The sequence below is a fragment of the Podarcis raffonei genome, chromosome 7 (assembly GCF_027172205.1).
Source record: "Podarcis raffonei isolate rPodRaf1 chromosome 7, rPodRaf1.pri, whole genome shotgun sequence".
NCBI lineage: Eukaryota > Metazoa > Chordata > Lepidosauria > Squamata > Lacertidae > Podarcis > Podarcis raffonei.
In genome coordinates, this window is record NC_070608.1 from 66628230 (window position 1) to 66648399 (window position 20170).

At 41.3% G+C, this 20170-nt stretch overlaps 1 protein-coding gene across 4 annotated transcripts in view; it reads right to left on the reverse strand.

Annotated features, from left to right (window-relative positions):
• GMDS (GDP-mannose 4,6-dehydratase) overlaps positions 1–15181 on the reverse strand; it is a 274695-nt gene extending 259514 nt beyond the window's left edge. For 2 of the 4 annotated variants that reach the window (XM_053397031.1, XM_053397030.1), the window contains exon 1: positions 14449–15181. In XM_053397031.1, the coding sequence (XP_053253006.1) occupies positions 14449–14556 (108 nt within the window). In that variant the 5' untranslated portion in view covers positions 14557–15181. The remainder of the gene's footprint in view (positions 1–14448) is intronic. The other 2 variants (XM_053397029.1, XM_053397028.1) reach the window with 2 other exon arrangements.
• Positions 15182–20170: the final 4989 nt, after the last annotated feature.

A 20170-nucleotide genomic window follows, 5' to 3' on the forward strand; every position in this document is an offset into this window, starting at 1 on the left:
CTGTTCTTATCCTGAAGCAAAGTTCTTAACCTGAAGCACTATTTCTGGGTTAGCGGAGTGTGTAACCTGAAGCGTATGTAACCTGAAGCGTATGGAACCCGAGGTTCCACTGTAGTGGTCAACAGGCCTGCAAAAATTGATAATGGGCATTACACTAAAGTAAAGCCCTGATTTCAAAAGAACTTGCTTCCAATTAAGCTTAGTGTTAAAGGGTATTTAGAAGGGCTGTCTCTAAGAACAATGATATAAATAACCATTATATGATTAAGTAATTTCTTAGAATACTGCAGTACATTATTGAAATCTAGCCTTCAGCTACTTTTTTTTTTTTTTTGTCTTTTGCTCAATGTTAGGCAAGTTAAATACAGGACCTAATCTCCACTACAGCCTGTAAACAATAAATAAATTTAAACAGGTGGGCATCACATGGAGGCCTATTACAGTGGTGCCTCGGGTTACAGACACTTCAGGTTACAGATGCTTCCAGTTACAGACTCCGCTAACCCAGAAAGAGTACCTTGGGTTAAGAACTTTGCTTCAGGATGAGAAGAGAAATTGCGGAGGCAGCAGTGTGGCGGCAGCAGGAGGCCCCATTAGCTAAAGTGGTACCTCAGGTTAAGAATAGTTTCAGGTTAAGAATGGTCCTCCAGAATGAATTAAGTTCTTAACCCGAGGTACCACTGTTATGTTGGAAGCTGAGGGGATGACTGAAAGGTAGTTAATAGTTCCAATCTGAAGAAGAAAGCTGCATTAGTGCTGTTGTGTAAACTCTTGCACAATAGTTCTTTCAGTGCAATACCACCACATTAGAGTTGCAAACTCGAATTAGAAAAATGATGATGCTCAAATCAATTCACAAAACAGTTGTGCAAAGACATACACAAGAGATTATGCAGTGCCAGTCAGAACTTCGCTCGATTTGGGTTCAATTTCCTCGCACAGGTTGAAAACAGCTCTTCTGTGATAGGAAGAGCACTTCTGTCAAGGGAAAGGCACATTTGGATTCAAACAGGATCCTCTCTTAAACCCTAATCCTGAAAATATTCACTCGGCTTCCAATATCCCTTTCATAGAAAACATAGTCAAGTGTACAGCAACAGGCTGAACCTTGGGAATTCTTGAAGGGCATTAATTATCCAGTTCCTTGTAGCCAGTCTGGCTACAAGCCCAGTTTTGCAACAGACTACTTGAGTTGATTGCAATGTACTGGGAGATTGGCACAGTAGCTATAGTCGGATGCAACATTAAACCATAGTTAGGCACTACCTGAAAATGCCTAGACTTCTCCTGAGCTTGCACATGCCTCCTTTCTTCCTCCCCTGTGGCTCAGTAGAGGACCTTGAAACTATCCAGTACTTTCTTAATTGCTTATCACAAACCAAATGAAGTTTAAAGCATTTGCTTGCATGGATAGTTAACCTCAGCTTGTTGCTTTAACCAAACCAGGGAGCATCATTTAACAATAGTTAATCTCAACACGCTAGTTTCATAATCAGTAATTTGAAGTTGGCTTGTTTTGAACAATCAGCCCCAAATTTGGATAAAAAGCCCAGGTTAAAAAATGCAAACGTTTCCAAATTCATCCTCCCCACCACACTTGATTTATCAATAGCTCTAGCTTTTAATTACTACAAAACAAACAGAAGTTACACAAATACATAAATATGATTATACAACACACCGTATTGGCCTGAATATAAGCCTCACTTTTTTCCAAATTCCAACCGTGAAAAGTTAAAGTGCGGCTTAAATTTGTAACCTCACAAAAAATGGCTTTTATGATATCGCTGCTGAAACAGACATATGGTAAAACGGAACGGGTGTGAATGCCTGTGGAATTTTAAGGGAGCGGCTTATATTCGGCTATTGTCTTTTTTTCATTTCCCCCCTTGAATTTTAAAGGTGTGGCTTATATTCGGGTGCGGCTTATATTTGGGCCAATACGGTAATCACACTTAGACAGTTATGACATAAATTGATACTGATATATTAATATGACAGGGAAATTCAACCAACAAATGACACCAACCAACAACCCTGGAGGCTTTGGCAGTCACATGTGTATAGATTTATATCAAAGAAAATATCCTATATTTATTAACACTTTCCAAATTTTATTCAGTGACTTTAAGAGTCAGTGACTGACACACCCCGCTGAGCTACTAAAAGTTTAGTTGTAGTTTGCAAATTCCAGACAAGTTCTCTTTTCTTACATTGTACCTTGTTAACATTTTAATTACCCAGGCATTTGCCTCTTATTTGAGTGTTGGTTAGTTCTGGTATGGTACTTCCTGATGATGATTTGAAACAGTTTGATGAGGCTTTTAAAAATGATATAGGATATATTTCTAAACTTTGATACTTATATTGATGTTTGACTTGTATTTTCTTTACTTTGTTAGACCTATGGGTGCTCCATTGGTTTATAACACAAGTTACATCCTCTTCCAGAAGACTGAGAATTGGACTTTTTCTTATTCTTCTATACATCAATAAAGTCAACCACTGCCCACACCTCTTACCCTTATCTTTGCTTGGATATATTTGACTTAACTGATAGGGAAGTCATATACAATTGTTAAAGTAGTTTAAAATAACTTGCTTTTATAGTAATACATAGACATAAGGTTGACTGAGCCTCATGAAAAGATATTTCATTACATGTGGGTTAATACTGGGCAACCCAGCGTCTCCCCCCTTGCTTTTCTTCTTGACTAGTGTTAATAGGAGCAAATAACTCGGTGATAACCTTTGTAAAAAATTGTCACATTGGAAAGAGGTTAATAACAGATTAATACTTATTTTCATTTGTCAATGATTTTGCTCAGTGGCTTTCAATACCATTCAAAGTGGTCCCTTCTGGACTGTTTGTCTGGATCAGACAATATTTAGAGAAGTTACAAATAAATTATGAGAATGAGAGTGATTCTCATGATCTCTTCCTCCTTTGAGAAATCAAACAGCCTGGTGGAAGTCTTCATAATATTTACTAACTACCTAGAAATAGAAGATGTCAGGTACCAGCTGAAATGACTCGTATTTCCAGAAATTGCATGGAATGAAGTGAGACTGGCCTTCTTCATCAGATGTGTCTTCACCGTCAGTACTATCAGGGACAGAAAAGTTTGTCCTGGCAGAACATTTGCTTGTAAATTCCTAAAGATATGCAAACACTCTGAATCAGACACAACAAATCTATAGATGGGCAGTTAATAACTTATTTTCTTCACCAATTAAGATGTGTTTTCTCCACCTGTATTTTAAACCAGGTGAAGAGCTTCTTTTGGGTCTCTCAATGAAATCTTTCAGAAATAATCAAGCCAAGAGAAACATTTGCTGTTTTCCCTCCTTCCAAGATGCCATGTTATGCATCATACAACAGGTTAGCATTTAGTACATATTACGATTTTGTGATGAACACAGAAGCAAATTGACTAAAATCCTGGAGTCTCAGTGAAACCTTATAGGAAAGGGGGAAAGCAGGATAGATGGGAATTAGTTTGTAACAAGCACTTAAGTACATAGAATTCAAAACTGAAAAAAGGCAAACAGGCAAATATGCTTCCCCCATGTTTTTTACCCAAAACTACATGCTTTGCTTTAAGTTACAACCCTAACAACATTTTACTCGATGTCCTTCATTTTTCCAGAGTTGCTAGTCAGCCAGTAACAGACAACTTTGCTCTCCTTCAATTAGTTTGAAAGTGAGAATCCATAGGTAAAGTACTTTTAAAAAGCATCGGGTCCTCCTCTGATAGAATATGCATAACTCTTTCTGAACTCAGAATCCACAACAGGGGTGTCTAGATTTTGAGATGAGAACATTTAAGAATTAGTTCACTGATGAAGAAACTGGAATACAAAAGTTCTTTCCTTCTCATATTGTAAGTATAGAGACTTGTGAGATAAATTGTTTGCAGACTTCATAGGCTAGAAACATACAATACCTACACCAGCTTTGGATTTCAGAATAAAGGACACAATTTTGAACCCTATCATCAAAAATTGTAATGAGCTAATGTGTTGCCTTGCCACAAAGCATTAACAGTTTCTATTCAAATACTGTATTTACTCGAGTCTAATGTGCCATAGAATCTAATGCGCACCTCAATTTTCAGAACCTTGAAACCAAAAAAAAGTATTCGCTGAGAAATGTAAATGTGCCATCAAATCTAATGTGCACCTTAATTTTCGCAACATAATTTGGCCAAAAAAGGTGAGCATTAAATTCAAGTAAATACGGTATATGAATAAGAAACAAAATATTTTATAGACCAACTATCTTCAACACTTAGAAATTATTTTTACTAATCGTTGTTTTCATTTGATAAATATAATGAGGTATCACTGAAATTCTGGTAAAAATTGTATATTATTTGCATAGGGATAAATCGCAACTTGAGCAGTAGAAGAGAAACTATTTTTCATCCTTATTTTTAGATTCCTTGTGTCTAAAGTCAAAACCGAAATTAACTGGTGCAGAGTCACAGCAATCACAGAGAAACCTTAAACTTGGAACAAATATGAGAAAAGAGTAAAGCAAGACAGAGTAAGAGAAGTACATAATGTATTCCTTCCACAAGCAAAAAAAATAGTCACAATCTGTAGCCTTAGATTCTCAAATCTAAGAATTAAACATGACTGTGCCCTTCTTTCACTGTATGTTTGTAAGACACCCTTCGGTAACAAACAATATTTATAATCAAATCCTCAAAACTTGGTAGTCTTCCTTCCAGCAGGCAGGCTTCCAATTCCTGGCTAGTACAGACTCACCCATATCAACATGAGTTTCCTAAAATAGTTAACACACACACACACACACACACACACACACACACACACACCATTCATTATACACAAACCAGCAAGAAATCCACCTTTGACTTGCATCCTACCTTTCATCTCACCATACTGCAGAAGTTAGATGATGTTATACAGCATATTGTTTAAAAAGTACTAAGATTCTTTAGCACTCCAGGAAAACACTGAAGTAACTGTAGCAGTTCTGTATCCAGCATACCTGAGCAACTCTAAACCAGTTTTAAAGAAATCAAGTTTCATAAAAGGAAGTGTATCTCCCCTGTCTAGACACCAAATTAAGGAAGATTCCTCCCATTTCTATTTAAAATATAGGTTATATCTAACACATAGCAAGTATAGTTGTTTACCAAGAAAAAAACCCCCCACCTAACCTAAAACTTTAAATGTTAACTATTTATTTTCCTTAATATGTGGCAGTATTGCAGATATATTCCCTCAAAATAATATTTATTTCTTTGTTATATTGGTTCCCAGCCCTTTCCCAAAATCTCAAGACTGGACACAGTAAGAATAAAATTAGTCTTAAAAAACAAAAATATTACACACAAACCTAAAATAAAATACAGTGTCAGATACAAAAGGGAAAATTCACATCCATCTATCCCCATTTCAGCCTGGGTGGAAAGTTGCACTTTGGCACACCACAGAAATGTGTACAAAGTATGTGCGGGACATACAACCAAGGGAAATTTTATAACTTGGGAGCCACTACTAAGAAGGCTCTTCCACAAGTTGCCACTCCTCAAACCTCTGAGGGTGGCTGAATTGTTAACAGAGATTCTATGAGTGAATGCTTTTTCTGTTTTGGTCTGTGTGGGGTGAGGTGATCTGTCTGGTATATGGGACCACAGCTGCTTAGGGCTTTATATTTCAAAGACCAAGACCTTAGTTAGGGCCTAAAAGTGGACAGGCAGGCAGTGAAGTTCCCTCAGAACAGGTGTTACGCGAGCTCTCCCAGTCACACCTGTAAGTACCCTTGCAGCTGAATTCCATACCACCTTGAATAGAAGCCCCATATAGAACACTCTGCAATTATTCAGAGGAGAAGTTATTACAGCATGGATCACAGTTGCTAAGCCTTCTCTCTCCAGGAAGGGCTATAGCTGGGCATCAAGTGACAGATTGGATCAAGCAGCACAAATTCCTAAAGCTTCCTGGGATATGGTCAGTGGACAGCGCACCCACAAGACTGGTTCTCTATGCCTAAATCTACCCCCAAACCTGTGGTTGTTTAAATAGCAGCTGTTGGTGGTCTATCCAATGGAATAAGATGATCAATCATTGACTGCTTCTAAAAAGATGCTGGACAGGGATCAGTTTACTGGCATGTGGCTGAACCTATATACCAGGCATAGGCAAACTTGGCCCTCCTGATGTTTTGGGACTACAATTCCCATCATCCCTGACCACTGGTCCTGTTAGCTAGGGATGATGGGAGTTGTAGTCCCAAAACCTCTGGAGGGCCAAGTTTGCCTATGCCTGCTATATACCAATAAACAAAGCTGATGCTTAAGTGAACTAAGGAGAGGTCTCTTTCTTAGCTGAAGGAAACTTGAAAGGTGTTTAGAAATCAGGAAAGAGGGAAGAAATGATAACTTTCTCCCCTATTTTCTAAATATCTGGAAAAAACCTTATTTTCAACCACTCGTAAATGAATTGTAAATAATATATTCATTCCTTCAAGGCGGAAAAGCATGTTAAGATAGCATGCAAGGCACATGCAGTTCCTTCTTGTTCTTTGAAATATTTCAAGTATTAGTAATAAACTACTTTGATTGCAAAGCAAGTTGCATTTATGGCCTGTTCAACATTTACTTTGTGCCCTCCAGATTTGTTGGACTGCAGCTCCAATAATCATGGCCAGTGGTCAGAAATGATAAAGGTTTTAAGTCCAACAACATCTGGAGGACCACAGGTTCCGCAGCCATACTTTAGGCACTACCAAAACACATTTGCAATGACTTAGAGATCTGCTTTAAAAGGGAAAAAAGAAATCAGTTAACACATAAATATGATGGAGCAGTTCCATCACTACAAAACTGCTCTTATTCTAACCAGCCAAATCCTCAGCTACAGCACCTAGTTCATTGTACATTTTATTTTGTTATTTAAAATAATATAAGATTAATTTTCTGTTAAAAGTTTCAGTATTCAACATTTTTAAAAAAGAAAAGAAAAAAGAAGATGCATTAGCAAATAAAAAGATGCCCTTGCTACAAGATTAGTTAAATTTGGACATTCTTAGCACATACAAAACACAATTGAGAAGTGAGAAAATAAAGAAAATAAGTATTTAAAACACAAACACAATAATTCAATAGTATACTTATTGTACAAAGCCTAGTGGAAATTGTTACGAAAAAGGAGCAATGCAGAAGCGAGCTCCAGGTGGCTGGAATGGTAAACAGGAAGCTGATGTTATGGGACTGTACCGTGGGAACCAGGGACAGTCTATTCTGTGCACTGAGCGCCGGATGTTAGCTCAGAGTGTCACATGACCCTGTACTGGAAGTACATGGGTGGAGTTATTCTCTCTCTGCAGTTGGGATGAGAGAGTACAGACATGATTTCTCTGTACTGCTGGAAAGACAGGAATAAAAGCATGTAAATATATTTCTGTCTGTCTCTTTCCCCCCCCCCCCGGCGATGGGAGGGGGAGGAATGGTGTGTTCTTCTTCACGTTGGGAAGAATCGCCGATAAAGACCTCGCCTTGATCTTGCCGGGAGTCGCAGGCAGGGAGGTCAACAAGGATTCAAGCCGGGCACCTGGAGGGTGGCCAATTCCTCTGAACTTCGCTGGCTCTGCTGGCTTGAATTCGACAATATATTCAGAAATATATTAAACCCTTCTATCATTTTTCTAACTCAAAAAGTAGTCGTTTACATAAGACATTCCCATTAAAACCTGGTGTAAATTATTGCCCTCAAAGTAAATGGTATCAATATTTACTCTACTAAAAATCACAATAACCTTTGTGTGTTCACAGATAAGTAGCCACTCCAAATGGCCCATTATACAGGAGCCAACAGAGACACTGCTCTTGCAACAGAAAACAATACTTCATTTTATATTAACACTACACTAAACACCTATTCTTGACTTATTTTCAAAAGAAATTACAAGTAAGATTCTCCACACTGGTGAAAAGGAAACATCAAATTTAAGTCTGGTAGATAAATAATGGCCTCGCCAAACTTTTTTGCCTCGGCATTTCTCCATTCACAGATCTCCAGAGAATTAAGATATGAACTGAATTTCAGTTATCTGAGTGGCTTCAGTTATCTGGGACAACCCAGCCAGATTATAAACACAGCCAGGTTATAAATAATAAAATTATCATCATGATTTGCAGTGACACCAACAGCTTGCTATAATATACAGTGGCACCTCACCTTAACCGCCCTGAGCCTGGTCTTGGCTGGGGAGGGCGGAGTATAAATAAAAATTTATGATGATGATGATGTTACTCTCGGGTAATGTAAACTTCAGGTTGCGAAAGCAGCAAATCCAGAAGTGTTTCACCATGCGTGCATGCGCAGAAGCACTCTACTGTGCCGCGCACATGCACATAAGTGGTCTGCTGCCGCGCGCGCATACACAAAAGCGGTCCCTCTGGTTGCGGAAACCTCGGGATCCAACCGGAGCTCCGGAACAGACCCTGTCCACAACCGGAGGTACCAATATATTCCTATCCAGGAGGTGAAATCTTATTTGACTCTAGGGACCTAAGAAGCTGCCTTGCATTGTGTCAAACCATTGGTCCAGCTAGCTCAGTACTGTCCACACTGACTGGCATCAGCTCTCCAGGGTTTTAGGCAGGAATCTCCTCCAGCCATACCTGGAGATGCCAGGGATTATCCTGGGACCCTCTGCATGCAAGGCAGATGCTCTGCCACTAAGCTACAGCCCTTCCCTATGGGAAGTGTGGTGTTTGTACGGAGCCCCTGGTCGTCTCACAGACTATTGACCCGTACACCAATAATCCGCTGCCACCAACCAGGTCCTCCCCAGTAAATCACTTAGTCTCAGTCAGGTTCTTAACAAAGAAGAGTGTAGTTTATTGCAAACACAAATAAACTTTAACTGCATTCAAAACGTTGTTACTCTTTACCTTCTTAGTCTTATTTTAGCCTGTCTCTAACTCTTCTACCTCCCCTCACACAAGAACCAACTGCACTGTCTCTCTATTTCCAATTGTCTGCCAACTGCTTTCCCAACCAACTGAAACCAAATAACCCAAATCTCAGGCTAAGCCCTTTTATAAACAGGTAGGCTCCGCCTCTGGCTTTTCTATTGATCTATCTATTAACTCTTTCTCTCCCCCTGTACAGACATTTTAAAAAAGAACGGGCAAATGCCACAGTAAGCAATGGTGATCAAAGGTTGATTGCGTTGTGATCTGCACTTAGGCTGCCACAGGAAGAAACAAATTCCTGAATTCGACACAGAAGCAAAGCAGAGCCTTCAGACCAGCCAGCAGCTTAGGTGTGACTCAGTGGTGTGCGGTGAAATTTTTCATAGGGGAACAGTTAGGGCCAGAGGTGCCAGCTTGCGAGGCATGGGGCAACGTCACACATGTGAGCATTGTGCCTCCCTCTCTAAGCCAGGCAGAAAACTCCCAGGCTTTGGGAAGGGGGCATCAGGCCTCTGACAGGGTGCTGGAGCCCTCCTGCCTCCCTCCCAAAGCCAGGTAGGCTTTGGGAAGGTGGCAGAAGGGCTCTTGGACCCCTCAGAGTATCGCATCTCCCTCCGTAAATCAAGCAGAAGATTCCCAGGCTTTGGAAGGAGACACCGCCACCAGGGGAACATTTATGGGACTAGCCTAGTCCCTCTAGTCCACTGACCGCACGCCACTGGGAGACTCTCATATTCCGCATGTACTGTGCATAGTGGCCATCTTTCCAGTGACTGGAGTCCTGGGTTGGGGAAGAAGGGAGTTTTGGAGTCACTGCTGCACTTTGTGCTTGCCACTGAACAAAAGCTACATTGAGGAACAACGACATTTCCAATCCACAAATCTAGAGGAGTTGCATCTTCTCTGCCCCAAATATGCACATTGCCTGGACATACTAGCTTAACTTTAAACCCAGAATTCTTACTCTCTCCACCACGGCACCACACTTGCTACTACAGTGGTACCTCCGGTTACATACGCTTCAGGTTACATACGCTTCAGGTTACAGACTCCGCTAACTCAGAAATATTACTTCGGGTTAAGAAGTTTGCTTCAGGATGAGAACAGAAATCGTGCTCCAGCGGCGCGGCACCAGCAGGAGGCCCCATTAGCTAAAGTGGTGCTTCAGGGTTAAGAACAGTTTCAGGTTAAGAACGGACCTCCAGAATGAATTAAGTACTTAACCCGAGGTACCACTGTATTCCAGATATTGAAAGGTTTTCAATTTGTTTTGTGGTAAGCAAAAACTGAGACCAAGGAGCTCAAATACTATACTTCTTAGTATGGTGGTACCTCAGGTCAAGTACTTAATTCGTTCTGGAGGTGGAGGTGCGTTCTTAACCTGAAATTGTTCTTAACCTGAAGCACCACTTTAGCTAATAGGGCCTCCCACTGCTGCCGCACCACAATTTCTGTTCTCGTCCTGAAGCAAAGTTCTTAACCCAAGGTACTATTTCTGGGTTGGTGGAGTCTGTAACCTGAAGCATATGTAACCTGAAGTGTATGTAACCCGAGATACTACTGTATCTGCCCAGTAATGCATTCAAAGCCCTTAAAAGGAAAAAAAAAAATGAACGTGGGGTGGGGTGAAGTGAAGTAAGACATAAATATTAATATGTTCGGAGTATAGTAGAAGCTGAATGTTTAATACAGTTTTTGACCAAACTGGCTTGTCAACTCCATGAGTGCTCTGGAGTGTCAGTGTTCTTATTGCGACTAGCTGTCAGAGGCTCTCTGTACATTTATGTACGTGATCAAGTCTGATTGCTTATAGTAATGCTGCTTTAGCAAGCCGTAGACAGCCAATTTACATGGCCGGTATTAGAAAACCTACTTCTTTGGTAAACTATATCCATCTGTAGAACAGTTACAAATTATGTGCTGTTTGAAAAGTGACTTGATTTGTTAACTGTAACAATGTCCCTTAGTAAATGGAAACAAATGTGTTTTTACCAGTAACAAAGTTAATATTTTATGTTTTTTAACATATACAGTACTTGTTGCTAATGTTTTGCTTCCTTCTTCTTCACAATCCTAGAAGGCTTCTTCAATATTTTACTGAAATATTATGAATAAACTTTGGTTAGCTTACATTGTATCTAATCCTTTCCAGCAAGTGAAACACAAGGCTGCTGAATCTCAAGACTAACATTTTAGCACAATGGAGATAAAGGAAAAAGCTTAATCAGCTTGAATGAGAACAACATTTTATCAAGCATATTCTGTAGCCTAGTTCAGATGATGGTTCAAGTCTTCATAAACCCATCTAGGACACGAGGAGCTGGGGGGGGGGTAGAGTGTTTGTGCTGCCATATGTTAGCTTCAGAATGAAAATCCAGGCAGATTTCCCCCTTTATATCCAAATGTGAACTTTAGCATATTGTCAGTTAACAAATCAGGAAATTATCCCAGGATTGTTTGGGAGAACCTGTCATATAAACTTTGAGCAATCTCTTAAAATATCAAATGCTAGAACAAATATGTAACTTCCTTGTAGGTATAACTATAACCTTGGAGCCCAGAAGAACGTAATACAGTTAGGGGTGGACTAATCTAGTTTCTTGTCAAGCACCTTGGAAAAAGGCCCTGGTTTTTTCCAGGGTGGAATGAGTCTAGAGTTCTCTGCGAAATGATTTGTATATGGAAAGGGTTTGTAAAAACAATTGAAAGAGAAACGAGGTTTAGCTGAATGAACTAAAAGGTGAAGCTTGTTCTAACATAGAAAATAGTATGAAATATTAAGAGGTTCAGTGTGGTATGAGGGAGCATATGGGCGAGTAATGTAATTGAAAAAGAGAAAAGTGTGAGTTGAAGGGACAACTAGATACTTGAAGCCAATATGGAAAATGAGTGCCACTCAGAACAGTGGAATATACATCTGAGTAAACATGTAGAAGATGGGAATGACCACGAATCATGGCTCTCTGGCGTATTTTCAAATTCATTTGTCACTGTTACACTTCATACTTGTGAGACAGAGCTACAAAATTAAAGTTTTAGTACATGAATTTCTGAATATGTATACTTTTGTGCTTCCAGCAGGTTTACAATACTAATTATAATCTTGTCGAACACTTTATACTGCTGGGCATCCGGTGCATATCCTGTTAAAGGCAAACAGTACCAGTGATAACATATTGTAATCTTGAATATGTCATAAAAGGAACGCTAGCCAGTCTGCATTTCACAATAAGTCACACAATTTTGTCAAGTAAGGAGTGGGTTGTATCCAAAGCATCATCAGCAAGGTTCTGCTGATGCAGCAGCTCTTCTGTTTCCTCTTCTCTCCCCACACTCCCCCCAAATCATCTTTGGAGGGTCTCCCAACCGTCTGTAGGTAACTTTGAAGGCACAGACAGGAGGAAAGGAAGGCAAGGTTCCTTCCCGCTAGCACAAGTTGTGTGTGCTAGCAGAACATGAGTGTTGGATACCACACAGTGTATTTTTTAAAAGAATTAAGCTGTTGTATGTACTTCCAGCTGGAGATGGCATAACACAGCATTACACTCCATTCAGATGGTCTGCAGAGAGATTGTAGAACCGTGAAAATAACTGTGCTTGGCTCTGCGTGTGATTTCATATTTATAACAATAGAGATACAGGTCATTTTGATGAGGGTTGGATTATAGATTAACAAAGTATTGGCCTAGGCCCCATGACTTTGACATGTTGCTGGTGCTGTCTGTTAACAGTCCCCTTATAATTAAACAAATAAATAGTTCTCTTTGGGCACAATTCAACTAACTTACATAGACTGGATTGGATCCAGACTTAGGCTGCAATCCTAACTCCACTTACCAATGGAGTACAGCCCATTTAATTCAATAAGATGTACTTCTGAGTAGATATGACAAGGATTATACTGTAAGTCATACGTAGACTAGACCCATTGAAATCAGTGAATCACCTTGATTCAATGGGTCTTCTCTAAGAATGACCAAGAGAGCAATCCAAACTCCTCCCCCATCCAACTAGGATGGTGACCATCATCATATCCACAGCATCAAGCCACCCAACTGGCAAGCAGAAGAGACTGTGTGGAGGAGTTATGTATATATCTTGACTAATAGAACTAAAGTTTATTAGCAGCAGAGAAAAGGGAGGGAAAGAAAAAATGCTATATATTGTAGTCACTTGCCTTCACTGTAACACCTGCTGATTAGCAGCTTTTCCTTCAAAATAAAAGCAGCAATGTTAAGCACACTTTAAAAAGTGTGTGTAACATACAACATAACCTGACTATAACAGGCTGCTGACAGCCCAGTTCTTCAGTTCTTGCAACTACTAAAAGAACAAGAGACTAGTGCTACCATAGAACTGAGTGCACACTTATGGTTTATTTCCCACATTATGCATTTTTACTCAGAACAAGCTCTTCCACATAGAGACTATAGTGCGATGTATAACAAGACAATAAAAATGTGGGGCGGGGGGGTTGCACATATGCAGTATTTAATACATTTTATGAAAGAGGTCACCCACAACTCAGAGCTAATAGAATCATAGAGTTGGAACACAAGGATCATCTAGTCCAACCCCCTACATGGGACTCAAACCCATAACCTTAAGTGTCTCATGAGTCATTCTCTACCAACTGAGCAACCCTTCAGTAATAAAGCACATGTCTTGTATAAGGTCCAGTCACCAGCATCTCCAGTTGAAGGATCTGAAGTAGACTTCTGGTGGCTGCTTGACATCTCACATAGCTGCTAACAAACACCTATACGTCCACCACAGAGACATCTAGCCTTGAAACTCGTAACTGCACTGGTGCGATTAGTATTTCAGGTTCAGGTTTCACAAAGGAAACATATCACGTCGGTTCAGTCAAACTCATTTGCACTGATTCCCCTCTCCCTTTCCTCCCCCAACGCCAAATTCAGTCTTGCTAAGGCAGATGTTCCATGATACCTTCCACAACAGAAATAACAGGTCAGGTGGGACTAGGCTTCATCATCATCAGTGTTTTTTTCTGGGGTACGCAGGGGTACGCACCCCCCCAAACACTTTGTGAATCTTTGTACTTTTGTCCATTTACTGCATGTGTTTTTCCCAATTTGAACTATAAATCGGTGGTTTTCTTGAGTCAAAATGAGAGTACCTCTAAACATATTCTTTTTAGAAAAAAAGCACTGATGATGATGATAATAATAATTCAGCTTCTGCCTTCTGGAAGAAGGTACAGGGTTATAAAGACTAGGACTAGCTACCTGAGAAATGGTTTCTATTCAAATGCGATTTTGGTTTTAAATGCAGCGTAAGGTAGTCCCTATGGGAGTATATTGTATTTAATTATGGGGTACCAGAGTTTTTAGGGGGCTGACCAGGCTAGGATAGCAGGCTTGTTGGTTTTTGAACGTCTGATGTAGCTTTTTTTCCAATTTCGTTGTTCTGTATGGGACAATGACAATAAAGATTATCGTATCGTATTAATAGACTGGGCTGCACTTACCTGGCCCGTGATACCAGTGACGAGGGCGACTTTCCTGGGGCTCATATCTGCACAGTTCTCTGTCGCCAAGCTCGAGCAGGTGTCTTCCTGCTGCTGGGAATGTGCCATGGCCCTGGCAGGGGAGGGGCTGCAGGAGTTTACAGATGCCGTGGCACCCAAGGGGGAAGGAAGGAGCGGGGTGGCGGCGAGGACGTGTGAGCTGTTACTGCGGAGAAGGCGTGTCGCCCCACGTGCTCGTTTCGAGGGCAGCAGCAGCAACCAAGTCCCTTCAGCTGCGCTCACAGGGGCGCTTGCAGGCTCCAAGTAGAGGGGGCATCACCTATTACCTGAGACAGGGTGGGGGGACTTGACTGGCTTCCATGGCCGTATATTTGCTTTGCCGAGGTGCCCATTGGATACAAAAAGCCACCTAACCTCGACAAAAAAAAATAAGGTTTTTCATTCAGGGTGGGAAAGGTCGGGGCCAACATGCATGGGGGGGCCTGTGGTGTGTGTCTTTACACCTGCCCCCCACTCTCTCCCGCCTTTTCGCCCCCTAGGTAAAGGTGAGCGCGCCTCAGGTGCTCCTTTCCCTATTGCCTCCCCTTTGCGGTCCCCCCCCGGAACTCTTGCAGCGGGGTCCCTTTAAGAAAAGCACACACACGGGGGATATAAGGTGTGGGACCGGCCGGCCGGCCTCGTTCTTCTTCCCCCCGCACTCCGTTTCCGCGTCTTGAAAAACAGCGGCAGGCGCCTCCTCCGTCAGCCAATCACGAGAGGCGCCGCTTTTGCTCCCCCTCCCTCCCGCGAGGCAGGAGGAGGCGGGCGAGTCATCACCGTGCGGCGAAAAGGTTTGCTAGAAGCGAGCGGTGGGCGGCGATTGGATGACGTGGCGGAGGAGGTGAAAGGAGGGAGGGGCTGCAAGAGCCACAGCCGGCTTTGCTCAGGCTACGGGAGGGGGGCGGAGCCAGAAGAGGGGACTTCCTAGGTTTTGATGACGCGAAGGGAGGGAAGAGAGTCCACGCGTCCTTGATGGGTCCAGAACAGGAAGCGTGAGGGAGCTGGGGGAGGGAGACTCAGCGCCCTCTACGAGCGGAGGAGTAAACTGCAGGCAAGTGAAGTTTTTCATGTTTTTTGAAAAACAAACAAACAAACAAATTTCTTTCCAGTAGCACCTTAAAGACCAACTAAGTTAGTTCTTGGTATGAGCTTTCGTGTGCATGCACACTTTTTTGAAGTTGCGTCGGGAAGATTTCGGGATATCACATGGCGGGACAGATTTTGAAGCAAAGGTGTGCACTCCCAAGCTCGCATTCCCAGCATGTTCGCACTCCTGTCTCGGCAACGTCTGCGCTGGCGTGGTCATGTCCACAAAATTGAAAGTTGTTGAGCTTTCTTTAAGTTTTGCCCAAAGCTGTTGAGCTTTTGGGGGGCAAAATCGAAAAAATAAAAATGCCCTTTTTGAGATAAAACAGCAAAAACGGCACTGCCAACATGGGCTGCCATATATCCGGGTACTCTCGGACAAATGGTCAATTTCCGACTGGACACTGCTGCACAGCTGGGAACAGCATTATTGTCTGCGAAAATCCAGACATATGGCAACCCTATTTTAGCCAACTTTAGCCCATTTAAGTCTGCTTACCCAACATAGCCCCCTTAAGTCCCCATAGCCCACTTGGCTAAGTTGGCTAAGTGGGGAATTAAGTGGGCTAAGTCGTCTACATTGGGGCTTAAGTGGAGGCTTAAGTCATGGACACTTAAGTGGGCTAAGTGGGGACTTAAGTCCCCTTTTAGGCAACTTAAGATCCCACTTAACCAACTTCGCCCACTTAGCCAACTTAATTCCCCTTAGCCAATTTAGCCTTAGTGGAGACTTAAGTTGACAAAGTTGGCAGCATGGGCTAAGTAGGCTTAGTTTAATCTGAAAGGTGCTTTTTTGTGTGCAAACCATACTCAAATGTCTGTTATTCCTTGCATACAAAATTAATGTACTCCCCTTTTTATCCTGTACTTATGTCTTGTTCTATGTTTGTTTCATAAAACTCAGAATGTCTTTGACTACTGACAGCTCTTAAGCCTTTGCAGTTCTCGGGCTTTTAAAGCTCATTTTCAAGTTACTGTTCTGAGTCCAAGCTGAAAGTTTCTGTTTGTGTTCCAAGGAACATTCATGGTTTAGTCTAGACATATTCAAGATGCTTGTCCACCTCCCCCAGTGATAATTAGTTATTGGCAAGATTTTATCAGACTTCCTATGTAAAGCTTGTGGACTAGGTCACTTTTGAATGTGAGCTCTTCTTAAAAAGTATCTAATGTTTCATTAATGTCTGCAATACAATGAGAGAGTGGCGCTTCCACCAGACAGGTTATCTTCCATATTTGCTGAGATCATTTTGTTTAATTTTTCGTTTCCTACATAAGTGTAGTTTGGTTAAACCCAGTTTCTTTGTATTAGCCCAGCATGCTGAAAACAAGAAATTGTGGTAGGAGGTGGGTTTGGTATGTGAATATATGAAAGAAGAGGGTGTGTTTATTAAAAAGCACATTAAAAACACTTTCTGCTATTTTATTCATAGCAAGCAACATTTTACTATTACACCTAACTTATTTGAGTACAACCGCTGCTAGCCCCTAGCTGCTCTGCCAAGGCAGGAGTAGTGGAGGGAAACATCAGTGTCTGTGAGAAAACCTCTGCATGGTGCAGCACTGCCACAAATAACTTTATCTGTATTAGAAGAGAGGAATGGTGTCTATTTAAAGGGCTTCCGAGTGTCTTTGTTCACTTAAGTGCTGGCCTGAAATTGTAGTGTTGTGGCTTCCCCATATATTTAGAGGCAATTGTGGTTTGCCGGCATGGATCTAATCCATTTGCCTTGCATGAATCGCCTCTGCACGCTTAAATCCTATGATGGACTTGGTTGTCCCAGAATATCTGAGTACAGTGGTACCTCAGGTTACATATGCTTCAGGTTACATACGCTTCAGGATGAGAACAGAAATCATGCTCCGGCAGCGCGGCAGCAGCAGGAGGCCCCATTAGCTAAAGTGGTGCTTCAGGTTAAGAACAGTTTCAGGTTAAGTATGGACCCCCAGAATGAATTAAGTACTTTACCAGAGGTACCACTGTATAAAGTTTGCATCTCTTGATCACTTATCTTCCTGTAAATGAATCTACACGGGGAAGTTGGAGGAGCCACGCACCAAGTCCAACTACCTCTTGCCTCCTCAATGTGGAGAGCCAACCATAGGGAGCTTATTAGTTGCTGCTCTGTTATGCATATGTATTCTGCTAGCCTAAAGAGATGAACCTGGGGGATTGGGGAGATGGATTTCTCATATCCCAACTCTTCAGGCAAACAATAGCAAAATTGGCAGGTGCTTATCTAAGTTGATTGGTTGGTTTCCACAATGAAGGCGAATACTTTACAAATTCATATTAAACCATTGGGAATTTCTGAGTGCAATACAGTGGTACCTCGGGTTAAGTACTTAATTCGTTCCGGAGGTCCGTTTTTAACCTGAAACTGTTCTTAACCTGAAGCACCACTTTAGCTAATGGGGGCCTCCTGCTGCTGTCGCGCCGCCGGAGCACGATTTCTGTTCTCATCCTGAAGCAAAGTTCTTAACCTGAGATAATATTTCTGGGTTAGCGGAGTCTGTAACCTGAAGCGTATGTAACCCGAGGTACCACTGTATTCTTGCCCTACCGCGAAGAAGAATAAATCATTATGCATCATCATCATCATCCTATATATTAATCCAGCCTTCAACTTAAGCATTAGCCTGCTAAGTAATTATATGCATGCAAGTGTGCCCAGCATACTAAGTGGGTTCTCAGAGAATGGATTCCTGCCCCCCAATCATTTCATGCAACAGACGAGTCTGCCCCTCTGCCAGCCAGCAACACTAGCTTTTTTGTTTTTCAGCAGATTAATAAGTTTTATGGGCTTATTTGCAGTTGCTACATTTTTAGTAGAATTTCAAACAATACTATAGAACCATTAACAAAACCATGTGGATGTTGTGTAACATTACAAAAGACACCCCCACCCCCACGGCTGCTGTGGAACAATGTCAACCCAATAAGCCAGTTCCCAGTAAAACAAGGGTAGATTTTCACATTTCCATCCTATGAGTGTATCATTTTACTGGCAGAAAGAAGTGTTAATTTAATGCCTTTTTCCAACAATTTGTTAGCTGCCAACAAGGTAATAAAGAGAATGGAAAATGGCAAAATGCATAACAGGAAGTTCTGGGCAACCCAGAGTGTTCAAAATGAGCTTCTTTGCTTCCTTTTACACATAACCCCACAATTGACTGCTTGTTTTCCCAGAAAGACCAATATTTGACTTTGTATTGCTTAAACTTTAAATAGACTATGGAAGCAATCTTATAGCAGTATCTGCTAGGATGAGTGGTTTAGGGTCAAGTGGATCTCTGGCTGAACCAGGAGGTTCCTGACGCAGCGGGGCCGTGCTAGTTTAACTCTGTCATCATCCGTTCAGCCAGAGATGTACCAACATATTTCCCTCATCTTGGCTTAGCCACCAAGGCACAAGTTAGTTGAGCCTAGCCCAGTTGGTCTTAAGCTGGTTTAACCCTGAAAAGTTGGTGTTCCAAGAGCATAGCGGGTCTAGAGGGAGGAAATTTAGGCTCAGATTCAGCTCAGTCACATCACCTGGCAACTCAGCATAAATGAAGCTGGAAAAAAAGGTGGCGTAGCTCAAACACTGTTTTAAAGGCTTGTTTCCCTTCTTACCAGGCGCAGACTGACTCAGCTTGCAAAAGCTCCGCTGCAGAACTAAGTTTGGATGTGGTATAACTTTACTTTGGCTTAACTTGCACTTAACTTGCTCTATGTCAGTTTCCTGTGTACAAGATTTCTCCCTATGGGTGTTATTCAACAGTCGCGAACATGACTAAGTTGTGTTCATTGATTTCAATAGGTCTACTCTGAGTAAAACATAATTGAACACCACCCCATGGTGTTTGGTCCTCAACAGTTTATCTTTCCAAAAATAATGTTTTAGAAGACTGGCAGGAGAATACAGAAATTCTTCATATAGTTCTCATCCAGTAGCTAACTAATTGTTAATATTAATAATTATTAATTAACCACAGTCTGTTGAATGTTGTTTGTTTCACTGCTTATTTATAACCTGTGAAATTAATCCTTTGACCTACTGGTATGGGCAGAAAAACATTTCAAAGAATGTTGTTCCCATTTTTAAGCATGGATGTTGATCAAAGAAGTACTGTACAAATCTTGCCTATTTCCACACACCCCCCAAAAAAATTCTTGTGGTGTCAGTTTGACCTCTGGGAAACTAAAGGAGTCTTCTGAACCGCTCTTTTAAGCCCTTTTCTGCACCCAAACTCCAGTCCTGTTGTTAAATATGCAAATGTATTTATGTAGTTAGATTTAATTATTAGATCAATTAATTAAAACTCTTTTGATGAGCTGACTGAAATTTCTTTATTTGTCATCTATATCATTTCAAAACCGTTTTTTAATAGCTGATGAATATTTGTATAATTCTTAAAACTCATTTGGAATATCAACAGCAATAAAAATAGTGATTCGCTAAATATGTTTTTAAGCACCTTTGGCAATTCGCTTCATATTGTTGGGTTTTGGAATTGGTGTTGCCTTTCTCCTTTCCTCTTGACAGACCAAGTTTTAAGATTTGTCTTTCCGCCATCTTGAGGTCAAAGGGTTAAGGAGTGCAGTCTTTCGCATACT